We start from the raw sequence: 13,019 nt of genomic DNA, 5'->3' as shown, positions 1-13,019 counted from the left end.
AGTAGTGCTGACAAAAATGCTTTTAAAAAGCATTAAAAGAATGGGACAAAGGAGAAACTAATGACAACCTATTGAAAAATTAGATTTGGCCAACTGGGAGGGAAAATCTGAGTATTCTCAATTTCTAAGTCTTCTAATCCTTGTAACATGTTGCAAAATATTTTCAATGTTTTGTGGCTAGTCTCTTGTACTTGTATGGGAATTTATATATGAAGCATATGGACTGCTGAAATATTCTTTATGCAGACAAGAAGTTAATGTTCTTCTGTAATCATTCTGTAAGTAATGATAATTATTCTAGTGTATGGAAAGTGTTTTGAAGTGACTGGAAGTGATGTACACTGCAGTAATTTGATTTTGAGGTAATAAAATTATGAATCAAGGATATGAGAATCTGCTTGGAAAGCATTGCTTGTGTCTTGTTAGCCAGAAACAAATGACATAGAGTTGTGTGGGCTTAGCTATAATCTGAGGTTCCAGCAATAATTGAGATGTCAGCACTTTTAGCTTTTTATGTTATTCTGTGTGAAAGAAAAAAAAGCAATGATTGATTCATCCCTAAGAACCCTAAGTTGTAGATGGTAATTTGTTGCATCATTCTTTCTTAACCTTTTAAAAGTATAAAGCTGATGATTGTAGTTTTGCTACGGTAAATGATTGTTGTAGTAGTAAAGCAGGAAAAAATGGGGAGAAAGAATTGTCCATTATTGAGGGCAAAGCTGCTTTTTCCAACCAGTGTGTCCAGTTTTACCCCTCATGCACTCAGATATTTGTGGTTTGTTAATGTTTTTACCAAGACATGATTTTTTTCAAAGATACTTAAATATTAAAACATAATTTGATGTCTTTATGAGCATATCCTGATCCCAGGAAAGGATGTGCTCCCATAGACATATTTTTGTCTTGGCATGTAGCACATTTGTAAGGAGGCTGATTTTGATGACATCCATCTGTTGCAGATTAAAATAGGTTGGAATCGGGGATTGTGAAGTGAGTGATAAACAGGGTGACCGAAAAAAAAGTATTGGAATGGATTGGGCAAGTGAAATAAGTGGCTGGAAGCGGGTGGGGTTTAGGATATTCTCATGATGAGAAGGAGCGAGTCCCAGCCCGAGGGAGTGCGGGCTGTCCTCTACCTCTGGGCTCTGTTTTGTGTCACAGACAAAGGCAAGAGGGCTGAGGTATTCCACGTTCTGTTGCTTAACAGTACGTCCCACAACCTGGCTGAAAAACGAAAGTTTATTTTCATAGGATTTCTAAATCTTTTTTTTTTTTTTTTTTTTTTTTTTTTTTTTTAATGAGAGCAGGCAGTTTAGGGGTGGAAATGTTTGCAGCATGATCCTGGATTTGGATACTCAGCCTTGAGTACTTCATCCGCTTTGTTCTAAGGTTAGCTACATGTGCAGTGCTGCCCACTTTGAGCATAGGCATCTAAAAATAATAGATCTCAATCTGTAAATAACATTTATACACATCTATAAACAACATGCATAAATACATAAATAATAGAGAAAAATATATATATAAAGAGATTATATATTTATATGTAATTCTCCAGAAAACTACAATGAGAAAGTTGATGCATTTATGTTTCTCTTGTTGACAATATCAGTTACTATGATTTATGGTTGTTTGGAGTTTTGGGGTTTTTTTGTTTGTTTCGTTGGTTGGTTTTTTGGTTCTTGCTAAATTTTGAATGTCAGCAATTATTGCTCTGTTTTGCTCACTCTGACAGGTCTGCAGTTCTTTTGTGCCATTATAGTCTAATTTAAATATGCTAATTAATGCAGATACAATCCAAACTCGGTTGTTTCACGGCTTTATTCTCCTGCAGCATAAAATGTGGAAACCTTACACCACTGATGAGGTTCTGCTCTGGTTTAAGCAGGGGCTAATTGGAGAATTTTTTTCTTCTCTTTTTACAGTCTGACAGCAATGCAAGCTTTCTCCGAGCTGCCAGAGCTGGCAATTTGGACAAAGTCGTGGAATACCTGAAAAGTGGAATAGACATTAACACCTGTAATCAGGTAAGATATTTAATGGACACAAGCTTGCAAGAGTGAATTGCAAAACACCTGGGCACTGTAGAGATGTGATTTATCTCTTTATCCTGCTAAATGTGACATGCTCAGCCCATGGATTTTCCTTAGCCGTCCCACGTGAAGCCCCTGATCCCCTGAAAGCTCAGGTGTGGGAGTCTGAGGCTTCCCCTGTTGTTTTTGTGAGGTCTCAGAGGGTAGGTAAGCACTTGAGTGGATGTAGTTGTAGCTGCCCAGATAATTTGTGCCCAAGCAGATTAAAACCTTGGCAATCACCTGCACTGGCAGTGCAGTTCTGGGTACTCTCAGATGGCTGAAGGGGTAGCCATGGGCTTTCACCTTGTTCCACAAAACTAAATGTGTTGTTATCACTGGTCAGTAATATCTACAATATAACATAAAAGATACTTAAATGTTGTACTTAACATGCTGTCTCTCCTTTCAAGAAAGTTATAACTGCTGTAAAAGTACACTGTTAAAGTTTCACCATTGATGTGACTGTAATGTGACACAATGTTTTGGCTTGGCTCTTTTGTAGCTCTGTCATATAAATCCAATTACTTTGGCTTCATAGCTTAGGGACCTACGTTTGCAGCGTTTATTTAAGTGACTAGAACCATCAAGTTTAATAAGACTCTAACTGTGACTTAAATATGCAAGTAAGTGTCTGCATCAGTTCTGGGAAGTGTCTTGGCTTTCTAGTGAAACAACTGCAGTTTCTTTGATGGGGAATTTGACAGCTCGGGCTTTTATGGCGCCCAGCTTTCCCCTAACTCTTAGCCAGATTTGATCAGAGTAACCACTAACTGGACAGTGGTTATGCCATTTGGAAGTAAAATCCCAGAATTGCGACCACTGTTTTATTTTTTTTGTTTTTTTTTTTTTTTTTTTTTTTTTTTGGTGGGGGAAGGGGGGTGTGGAGAAAAAAAAACTAACTGGGGAAATCAGGAGTGAAATAATCTAAAATGTTTGGCGCTCTCACCTTCCCTGCTGAAGCTGCAGATGATTAAAGAAGGCATGTGTCAAATGGAGGCTGGGGCACAGGAGTGAGAGCAGATCTGTTGGCTGTGCCAAGGAATTTAATGATGAGGAGAATAAGAGCTGGGGCTTTTCATGTTCTGCTTGTTGAAAACATAAAGGAATGTTCTCATGTTACTGTCTAGGAGAAAGTTTCCTTTAAAATACTTACTGTAAAGGAAAACTTGCTGAGTTTTATGGGATGTGACCTGGCAAACTTCAAGTTTCCCAGTTAGAAGAGAGTAAAGCTAGACTCAAGTTCTTGTGTTCAAATAGATCCCACAAGTTTTCCATCTTTGTTATAAGCACCAATATTGACAAAGAGATTTACCCCCAAGACAGAGCACAGTTAATATGGTAATTACTTAGGAACATTACAAGGCTTTTTTTCCCAGTGTTCATATTCTCTTGCTGGTTATGGGAGGAATATGGCAAAAGTTGCTGCACATTTATCCTCTGTGGAAAGTGCTTCCCACCTGCTGCTGGTGACAAAGCTCCACTTGTGCCATGTAGGGGAGATGAAAGCTTTCACCATCCGCTGAGCACAACCAAGCACTTCAGCTTCTGGCAGACTCCAGTTCTGGTGCCATATTAAATTGCTTACAGAGGTTTTTGTAACCAAGACCCTCAGTGCTTCCAGTGATTAAGCATCACTGGTGTGTTGTAAATTTTATTGGGAGTGGGAGCAGACTCCCTCTGCTAGAGGTCAGGGAATATTGAGTAAGCCATGGTAGCCTTGAAGTTATTCCTCCTCCTTTGTCTCCTGCTCAGGGTTTGGAAGGGGTGTCCGCATCATTGTGTTCCAGCTGTCTGAGGGGAGAAGCAAACACAGTCTGTGCAAAATGCAGGGGTGTGTTTTATTTTTAACAGTGAGATATCTCAAGGCTCTTTTAAAAATGGAGCTTTGCATGTGCAGGGTATTTTTCCTCAGTAAAATGCTATTTTTAGATTAGATCTCATACAAGAAAACCATGCATAATGTTAAAGATAAGCTTCCCTGAATGGAGAGAACACCAGGAGATTCTTTCTTCAGTTTCAATGTTTTTTTCTCACATCCTGAGTTTTGAGAGCAATATATCTTTATAGATAATCCAAGTATTTTCCCAGTGTAGCTGTTGCCAAAATACGATGGAGCTTAATGTTTCTGGATATACTGAACACAGAGTAGTTAATAAAACAATTATATAGTTAACAATTAGGCATGACTTAAATATGCTTTGTTGAATGCTACCATCGTAACAAGTTCACCTATTATAGTATTGCCTACTTGAATCTGAATTCAAACACTGTCGTCTCTTCTGAAAATCATAAATCAACTCACTCTATTTCTGGAGAGAGTTGAAAACATTAGGGGACAAAATTCCCGAGTTTTATGAGGGGTCCCTTAAAAAAATCCAATTCCTGGTGTTTTATAGGATGTATAACCAATAGCAATTGTAAATATGTTTCCTTTAAAGCTGCATTTCTATGCTACAAATGTAGTTTTTTAGGATATGGTTACTGTTTCTAGTTAACATAGCAAGAGAAAGCTACTTGGTACTGCATCTTGTTCAAAATGTTCTTAGCAAAACAAATGTTACACTGTGCATTTGTGCAGCCCAAGGTTCCAGCAGAAGTTAGACCCCAGACTGACTCTTCTGAGTTCATCAGCTGCCTGCTGATTTTTGAAACTGAATTGGGAATCCAAAGGCAGCATAAAGTAACTTTTCTCCATCTTGCCTCGGGAGACCTGTCAGTTTTCAGGGTGATGTCTTGGAAGGAAAAATGTGATGGGCGTTGGCATTAGCTTTGAACAAGTCTTCTGTGCTCCTCTGTGAAGTCTAATGCCTTGAACAGATCAGGGTTCAACTATGAGATTGTTCTGGGGGCCTCCATCTCCAAGGCTTTTTGAATCTCTGTCAGTTTGGCTTTTGCTCTTGCTTTGTTGGCTTCCTTTTAATTCAGCTGGTCTCTATTCCTTCGGTGACAGAGAGGCAGAGCACAGCTGTTCATTACTCCCTCCCTCCCTCCTTCCAAGGGGAAAGGCACTGCCTCTCCCAGCAGTGCCAGTTATGGTCTCAAGGAGCACTGCAGCATAATGAGGTCAGCAGCACCACATTTGATGTCACTCTCTAGGTTAATTCAGTTTCTTGACTTCCTAGACTATAAAGCAACATAAAGGGAGAATTTTCATAACCTGATTATGTTTTTCTTTTTTTTCCCCACTGTCCACTTAATTTCTTTGTGATATTTTTAGGAAGAACTTCGACAAACATTAGGACTTCAGAAAGCCATGCCCAGCTCTCTAATGTACCCTTTCCCAAATCTCTCTTGAAAAGAGGTTGCCACATGCACATTTTACTTCCCTGAGAGATTTATTCAGAGGAGAGACTTTGCAGAGCCGTCTATTAAAGAGAGAAAAGTATTTGAGTTTAACAGAGACTGTGGTACTTCTTTCTAGTTTCTGCTTCTGCTGGTAAAAGGAGTTAGTGCCACCATACAGTGTTAATCACAAAAGCTTTTTAATTTTCATTGTGTTTTGAAGTTATGCTTTGTGATTGGGTGTTATCATAGAACCTTTTCCCCACTTCCTTCAAATACTTTCTTTGCCCCATTTCTATGTTTCAAGTTCTTTATCATTCTCACTAATTCTCATCAGCAGAAGGTGACTTGAGCTTTCTAGGACTGCCAGGTTATTGTCTGTACCTGTCAGTTAGAGCTGAGCTTAGAGGGAAGGGTGTAAAAGCCCACAGAACACTGATTTGGTTGATTTAGAATGTCCTGTGAACTGCAGGTCGATCTGATGCACTGCCAAGACACAGCTTTTCCATGGTGTCAATTGGCTTTGGCACAATAGGGTTAGGTGGGAATGGGAGAAGCTATGGGATCTGGGTGATGTTCCAGAAGGAATAAATGGCACAGCAGGATTGGTGCTGAACCAGGCAGTGATGGAAGAGCTTCCATTGCATGAGGACTGCTCTGTGAGGCAACTGAACACAAAGGCAGAGGTAGCAGGGAATTTTTCTGGGTGATTTCCAGACAAGAGCAGTGTCAGTGACTGTCTTATGGGGAATAAGTGTAGGCTGGTGATTTTTAGGATGTCCAAGAAACCCCTGGAGTTTTCCAGTGCAGTGAAAATACCAAGGGTGGCTCTGCAGGAAGTGGTGTGAGCAGTTAGTGGTACATGCACATTTGTAGCACTCCATGGGACAGAGAGCATTGACGTCTCTGCCTTGGTGGTAGAGGAGAAAGGGAATTGAGGGAATCAGGCACAGCAGGGAAAAAACACTTGTAAAGAACCACCAGCTTGGAAGGCTTAGTATTAGGTTGTTTTATGGGAGTTAATATCACCAAGGAGTCTCCAAAAGAATGGCAGTTGTGGCATATGCAGGCTTTGTCCTTATGTGGCACAGTTTTGCTTAGCAGACAACTAATTTCACCCTCCCCAACTTTTTGGTGGGCAGGGGAGAGAAAAAGGGACGTGTCAGAAACCTTTGTTGTTCTGAGCTACAAAAATCCAGTTGACAGGAACGGAGGAGTTGCATTGATTAAATCTGAGATTCCATCATCAGAAGTAGCAGGGATCAGCCACGTGGGCTGGGAAATAATTGCAGCGTTGGTTCTGATTAGGGAGAAAGAGAACAAAAGTTGCTTTAAGGCTTTGGTTGTGCTGGTCCTCAGCATTTAAAGTGCAGGGCTTGCTACTGCTTACCCCAGCTTGCTTTATTTAAGGAATTATGGAGTTTGAATGTCTATAGTCCTATTTTTAAGCTAGAGTTTGTTCCTGTAAGCTTTTTCTGGACCTCAACTATACCTTTTTCTCATGTCTTAATGCATTAAAAACAAGTACTGTGTTGTGAAGAAACTCAATGGATGCAGCAATATCAACTTTCAGGTGCTTAACATGACATCAACAGATATGTGGCTCAGAGGTAGGAATACAAGTATTTTCAGAGATTAAGCACAGGGACAAGCCTTGCTCTCTCCATATTTTGGCACATAGTAGACTAAAACAGAGGCTTATCCTCATCCTTTTGTATTCAGAGGCATTTATGGGCCATGAATTTTGCAGTTTCTCTGCTGTTTGTTCCTAAAGAGCGAAGAAGTTTAATGACATGTTGCAGCAATACATCAGCTGTGTATACTGTGAGGAGGACACGCTGCCCTTCAGCTTCCCATGGGAAGTGCTGATGGGAGAATCTGCGAGATCAGATACAGAACAGGTCTTTGTTCTTAAACAGTGAGGAGAACACCGTGTTTTCCCACAAAATACTAGCTCAAAGCTCTCAGCCACTGTAGGTAGCAATTATGGTTTGTTGATACTCAGCTGAGATTAAAAACCAAGAAAGACCAGAGTTTTCTGAAACATGTTCAGCCTGCAAAATATTCCCTGCCACAGACTGTATTCCTCATCTGTGATTATGGTCAGCCTCACTGCATATTTTTGGCTAAGGATTTATCCTTGACCAGGGCATGGCACTACTGCTATCCCTGGGCTCTGCAGCTCCATGGTAAGAGTGTTTCCTCTGGAATAAGGATTTCTGGCTGCTGTAGCTTTTCCCACATATTGGGGTTTGAAACCACATTTCTCATTAACATTTCCTGACTACCAGGCTGCAGAAGGGTGTTCCTCTGCTTTTGGCAGCCTGTGACCATGGCCTTCCTTTAGTTCCTTTGCTTTTCTCCTAGTTCCACTTCTGAATTTGACCACAAAATCTGCCTGTGCTGCTCACATGGATGCAGAACCAAATGGAGTTCGTGCTGAAATGTGTTTGCATTGCTGTGTCTGAAGCCATTGGACAAACTGCCATCAAATACCTCCTGTGAAGTGCTAAGTGCTTTAAAATCCCACTGGAAATTACAGGCTCCAGCTGCCTCTGTGAATGGGCGAATAAAAGCCAGAATGTTGCCTGTTTATTTCACAACTGAAATGACTCTGAACTGCTCAGAGACAAACAAAGTGATAAAAATTCCACAGTGCTGAATTTGCTGCTGGTTACTCAAACACCTGAGTATTGCTCCTGATGCCTGCAATATGGAAACCAGGAGAATGCTGGAGGGAATGGCAGTGTTTGTTGCTGTCAACCTGCCTGATGTAGCATGAAAAATACCTCAGGATTGTGAAAAACAGGCTGGCAATTCAGCTACAATAGACTGTAATTTAATTTTTTCCTTGGGTGGAAGGGGGATACTAGGAAGAAGGAGATCAAGTTTCCATGGCAGGAATTTATATGAGGTAAAGTATCCTGTTCGTGTTTAATGTGGAGAGGATTTAGATGCTGACTTTCTTAGATTACCTTTTCAATAATCCTCGCATTTATTTAATTAATTTTCTTTTCCTTTTTGAGATTAGAAAACCTTGAAGTTTAGTGAAGACTTGCTCATCAAATATGAGCAGAAGTCCCAGATCAAGGATCAGTTTGCAAGTCAAAGTGATCAACAGCCATTTGGGCCTGTTTGTGCTTGTGGGTTTTCATTTGATACCAGTTATCCCAGAGGAGATAGCAGGGTTCAGCATGGAGTAACTCTGATTGAGTAGACACATCCCATGTAAATTTGGCTAAGTCGTGTGATTTCTCAGTATTGATAAAATCTCAGCAGGGCTGGATAAGGTTACAGAAAAGTGAGGCAGAAAAATCAAGGTTTGAAATACTTGGCTCCATGGAGATGCCCAAGGTAGTAGTCTGTGGTAATGAGAAGTTATTAGAAAATAAGCAATCTTTTTTGGATACTCACAAAATGCAGTTTGGTTTGATGTATTTGTTACTATGAGAAAAATGTTATGGGAGAAGTTTGTCCCACAGAGCCTCAGCCTAAATAGCCATGTCCAAAGTATCTGACTTATGCAGACAGTCAGCTCAGAGATGTAATAGCATTCCAGCTCCTGAGCTTCTCCTGATCCCAGGGCGAGGTAGGAATGTGTATCTGATATTTGTAATGGATCTGGCCCTTGTGCTTACAGAATGGGCTCAATGCTCTGCACCTGGCAGCCAAGGAAGGCCACGTGGGACTGGTACAGGAATTGCTGGAAAGAGGCTCGGCTGTGGATTCTGCCACTAAGGTAATTGATGCACATCTCTAGGTTTATCCAATACATATGGCAAATACAGACAAAACCCCAAAAAGTACAAAATAAGAGAATAATGTAAATACTGCATGGATATTTAAACTATTGTTTTTGTTATGGCCTGAGAATTGGCTTTGCTGAAGCTCATTGGTAGTAAATGAAGAGGAAAATATAATTTGTGGTGTAACACAGGGGAAGCATTAGAAGTTTTTAGCAATGTCAGGTTTTCATTATTTCCAGTGACATGTCCTCCTTATTTTAAGGAGAATTAGTATAGCTCCAAGCAGTAGATTTTTTCAAATCTGTGAAAATCAGTAATTGACTTTATAGTATTCAGTGTCTTTTACCCATGGGCACAATGGAAAAAACACCAGTGGGATAAATTGTTTTCCCTTTAGCCTTTCCACAGCCAGGCACACGCACATGAATGCTATAAAAAAACCCTGCTGATTGAAATGATTCCTGAAAAAGGGTAATTATAACTTGTATTTTCCCCTTCCCTCTAACAGAAAGGGAATACAGCCCTGCACATTGCATCCTTAGCAGGACAAGCTGAAGTTGTCAAAGTTCTGGTGAAGGAGGGAGCCAATATCAATGCACAATCTCAGGTATGATGCTCTTTTCCTTTCTCACTTCTAAAAGTTATTTGGTGAGCTCTTGTAAGATCTGAGATATTAGACACTGCTTCTAAACATCCAAGCCTGACAAATCAAGCAAAATGAGGCATTCTCTCATAAGTAGAATAAAAGTAAATATTGAATTGAAGTCATTATGTTCTCATTGTGTGATACAGGAACTCCTGTGGTTGGTGATAGAAAAATTTCTGAAACAATTTCTGGAAGAAAGCTAGGAATTACTAAAAGATTCCAAAGGGTATAAATATTTGAGTGGAATTTGGTGAGCAGTAACAAAGAAAATAATTTCTCAAGGGCTTGATTTTTACCATTGCTTTTTATGGTTACTTTTTGGCTAAAAGTTTGCAGATAACTTACTCTAGGCTTCTGAATTCATTCCAAATCAGAGAGAATTTAAATCAAAAGTTTGTGATGTACATTTGAACTGGGGAAAATCCTCTTGTCCTGGCAGGAAAATCAACTGTTAAAACTGCCCTCTTATTTGCACTGGCATGAAACTTGTCTGGTGTTCTAAAACACTCCAGAGGACAGGGTGGTGTCCCTTACCTATGATTTCCTTTGATTAGGATTAAGAACCATGTATCAAATGAATAATTTGATCAATGTTCATAAATGCTGCCTTAATTATAGCAACTGTCTGTAACTATAAAGGGCTGAACAGGTGGTATAGATGATAAAGAAACTGCATCTTTGTGAAGCACTTGGCTGGTGACATCTTCAAAAAAAAAAAATTTCCTAGCACTAGCTCCACACCTTGCTTGCCCAGACCTGGGAAACTGGGACCTGGAGCGTTTCCTCTTGCTTGGTGTTACAAATTCACCATGGACAGGGTAAGGTAAGTGGAGAGCAGGAGATGAATAAAATGCTTTACAGAATGAATGTTGGTCTATTCCTTTAGCACATTTTAAAACAAGAGAAAAAAACTGAAAAATCCTTAAAGTTTCCCAACTCCAAGATTTTAAAAATATTTTCTTTATTATGCTTTTTGCCCCAAAATGATGGAACAACTTTCTCAGGACAGCTGATGGTCAGTTGCTCCCCATGCTCTGTTCCCATTAAAGATGAGAAATGTAGTTCCTTTGTTCAAAAATTTAGCAAACTCCTTTCATAATGAACAAGCTGGATGATTTCTTCATATATTTACCAGCCTTCTTATGTATATTAGAAGAAAAAGTCTTTAATGTTTTGAGCATGGTAAGAGAAATAATTGTTAAAAATAATACTGTCATGAAGCACTATTCCTCAAAAAGTCTAAAAAGTTTTCCCAGATAGCTTTTCCTTATGCTGAAAAAATAAATGAGGTTTTCTAAATTAAAAAAAAAAAAAGAAAAAAGAAAAAAAAAAGAAAAAGAAAATCCAATTAGAACTGGAATATGTGTTTGTGGATATTACATTTTGTAGTATTCTAGTTTTGAAGACATTTTATTGTTAGCACTGGATGGTTTGTGTAAGGTGCTCAGAGCTGTTAACAGGCATTTGCTACTTGACTTAATGGAATTAATCTGATGGAGGACATTTTCCCCATTACTGCTCACTGGTTTCCTCCAGGCAGGACAGATTGGAACTGCTGGCTTGCAGATGTCCTGCCTTTGTGCCTTGCTGTCTCAATTAAACAAGTCCTGTTGACTTGACTGGGAGCAGGAGTCCTTAATGTGGTGTCATCCAGCTTTGGGGCCTTTGGGTTGTGTCTTTCTGCCTTGCTGTGCTTTTCCAGAAGAGATGGATGACATGGGTAAAAGCTGCTTCAGGCAGATATTCAGAGGCTCTTGTTGCCACTGCCAAGGGAAACATTCCAGTGGAAGGTGTCCCTTAATTACAAAGTAACTTTTTAATGCTCCGTGAATGGAATGAAGCTGATGAATGCTGCCTTGCTGCTCTTGATGTGTCAAGAATAAGATGGCATAGAAAATAAAAGTTACAGAGAAAAAACCAGAAACTCTGAAATTGATAAAGAATAGACATGTGGTTTGATAACAGATGAAGCAAGGTTTAAACTACAGCTGGTCAAAAAAAAATGAAGTTAGATAGGAAAAAAGGAAAAAGAATGACTGAACAGAATGTGTTTGAGTTCTCAAAAACTTGAGTTTTCTTGTCTGAAAAGATGTCACTGATAAAAAAAGGTGAAGAAAAATGTATCAGGAAAGAGTTCAATTGAGAAAGTGAGAAATGAACAAAAATACACATTATAGGTAAAACAGAACACGAAAGCGAGAAATTATAACTGAAATGCTCAACTTCTAATTTTTACATTTTCCCTCAATTCCATTTTTAAAAATAGGTGCCCTGTTGTCACCCTCAAATCTTTTAGCAGCAGTTGTTGCTATTAAGGGTATACTGCATCTTCTCCTTGGTATCTCTGTTATTTCACACTTTGTATTTTTTAGGCCCCTGTGAAATGCCCTTTGCTGGTAGTGATTTAGTGCCAGCAGAGTAACTCTGGTTGCAGCATCACTTTTTCTTTAAAGAATTCAGTATCTGTCAAAGCCATTCTCATTTTCAGTGATGACAATTTCCCATAGTGACAGAATTTCTTCTTTGAGGGTGAACAGGTAGATAAAGGAGTAGTTGCAACTTGAGCTTGTTCAGTTTGTTGTTTTTTCTTTAGTTTTCTCGATGAAATGGCATAAAAACACTGGCCTTCATCAAAACTTACAAGCAATGACATCTGAAACACCACACTCATTTTCCAGTTCCTTGCAACAGCAAAATAACAGAATTATCTCAGGAAATGCTATTAAACCCACTGAAACCACTGGGTTTACAAACCCCATCTGTGCTATCTGAGGCTGTTAAGCATTCTGGGCTCTGATTTTATAGATTTTGGGTTTCTATTAGATTACTTTGCTTTGCCCTTCAGTTTTATGTTGGCCTTCAGGGATGTTATTTTGTTCATCTTCCTCTTTTAAAAACTCTGTTCCTTTTGAGCTAACATGTCATCACTGCTATTTTTAGAGAAGTAATTTCTATTTTGATGCAAAGCCTAATTGCACAGTGATTACTAATTGAGTGACTCCACTTCCAGTTGCGTGCGTGCCGTTTGGGAGCTCACATCTTCCTGGAGCACATTTCAGGCAGAGGCTGGCACGAGGGCACACCCACAATGGCCAAAGATCTACAAGATGCTGCTCTTTGTTGGCATATCTCCACCTAGAACTGGACAAGAGTGGAATTTTTTTGGCTCAGTTAGAAGTGCCTCTTGCTACAAATATTAAATAGTAAATATATTTATATAATGAGTATCTATAAGCCCCTGTGGTTGACTCCATACATAGTTCAGTGGGC

General features: G+C 39.4%; 1 protein-coding gene across 26 annotated transcripts in view; it reads left to right on the top strand.

Annotated features, from left to right (window-relative positions):
* The window catches only part of ANK2 (ankyrin 2), a 274,320-nt gene that overhangs the window by 154,765 nt on the left and 106,536 nt on the right, over positions 1-13,019 (top strand). For all 26 annotated transcript variants that reach the window (XM_058023864.1, XM_058023868.1, XM_058023869.1 and 23 more), the window contains 3 exons: positions 1,926-2,027; positions 8,998-9,096; positions 9,612-9,710. In XM_058023864.1, the coding sequence (XP_057879847.1) occupies positions 1,926-2,027; positions 8,998-9,096; positions 9,612-9,710 (300 nt within the window). The remainder of the gene's footprint in view (positions 1-1,925; positions 2,028-8,997; positions 9,097-9,611; positions 9,711-13,019) is intronic.

This window comes from Melospiza georgiana, chromosome 5, assembly GCF_028018845.1.
Source record: "Melospiza georgiana isolate bMelGeo1 chromosome 5, bMelGeo1.pri, whole genome shotgun sequence".
Lineage (NCBI taxonomy): Eukaryota > Metazoa > Chordata > Aves > Passeriformes > Passerellidae > Melospiza > Melospiza georgiana.
This window is presented reverse-complemented; position numbering and strand designations above follow the sequence as displayed.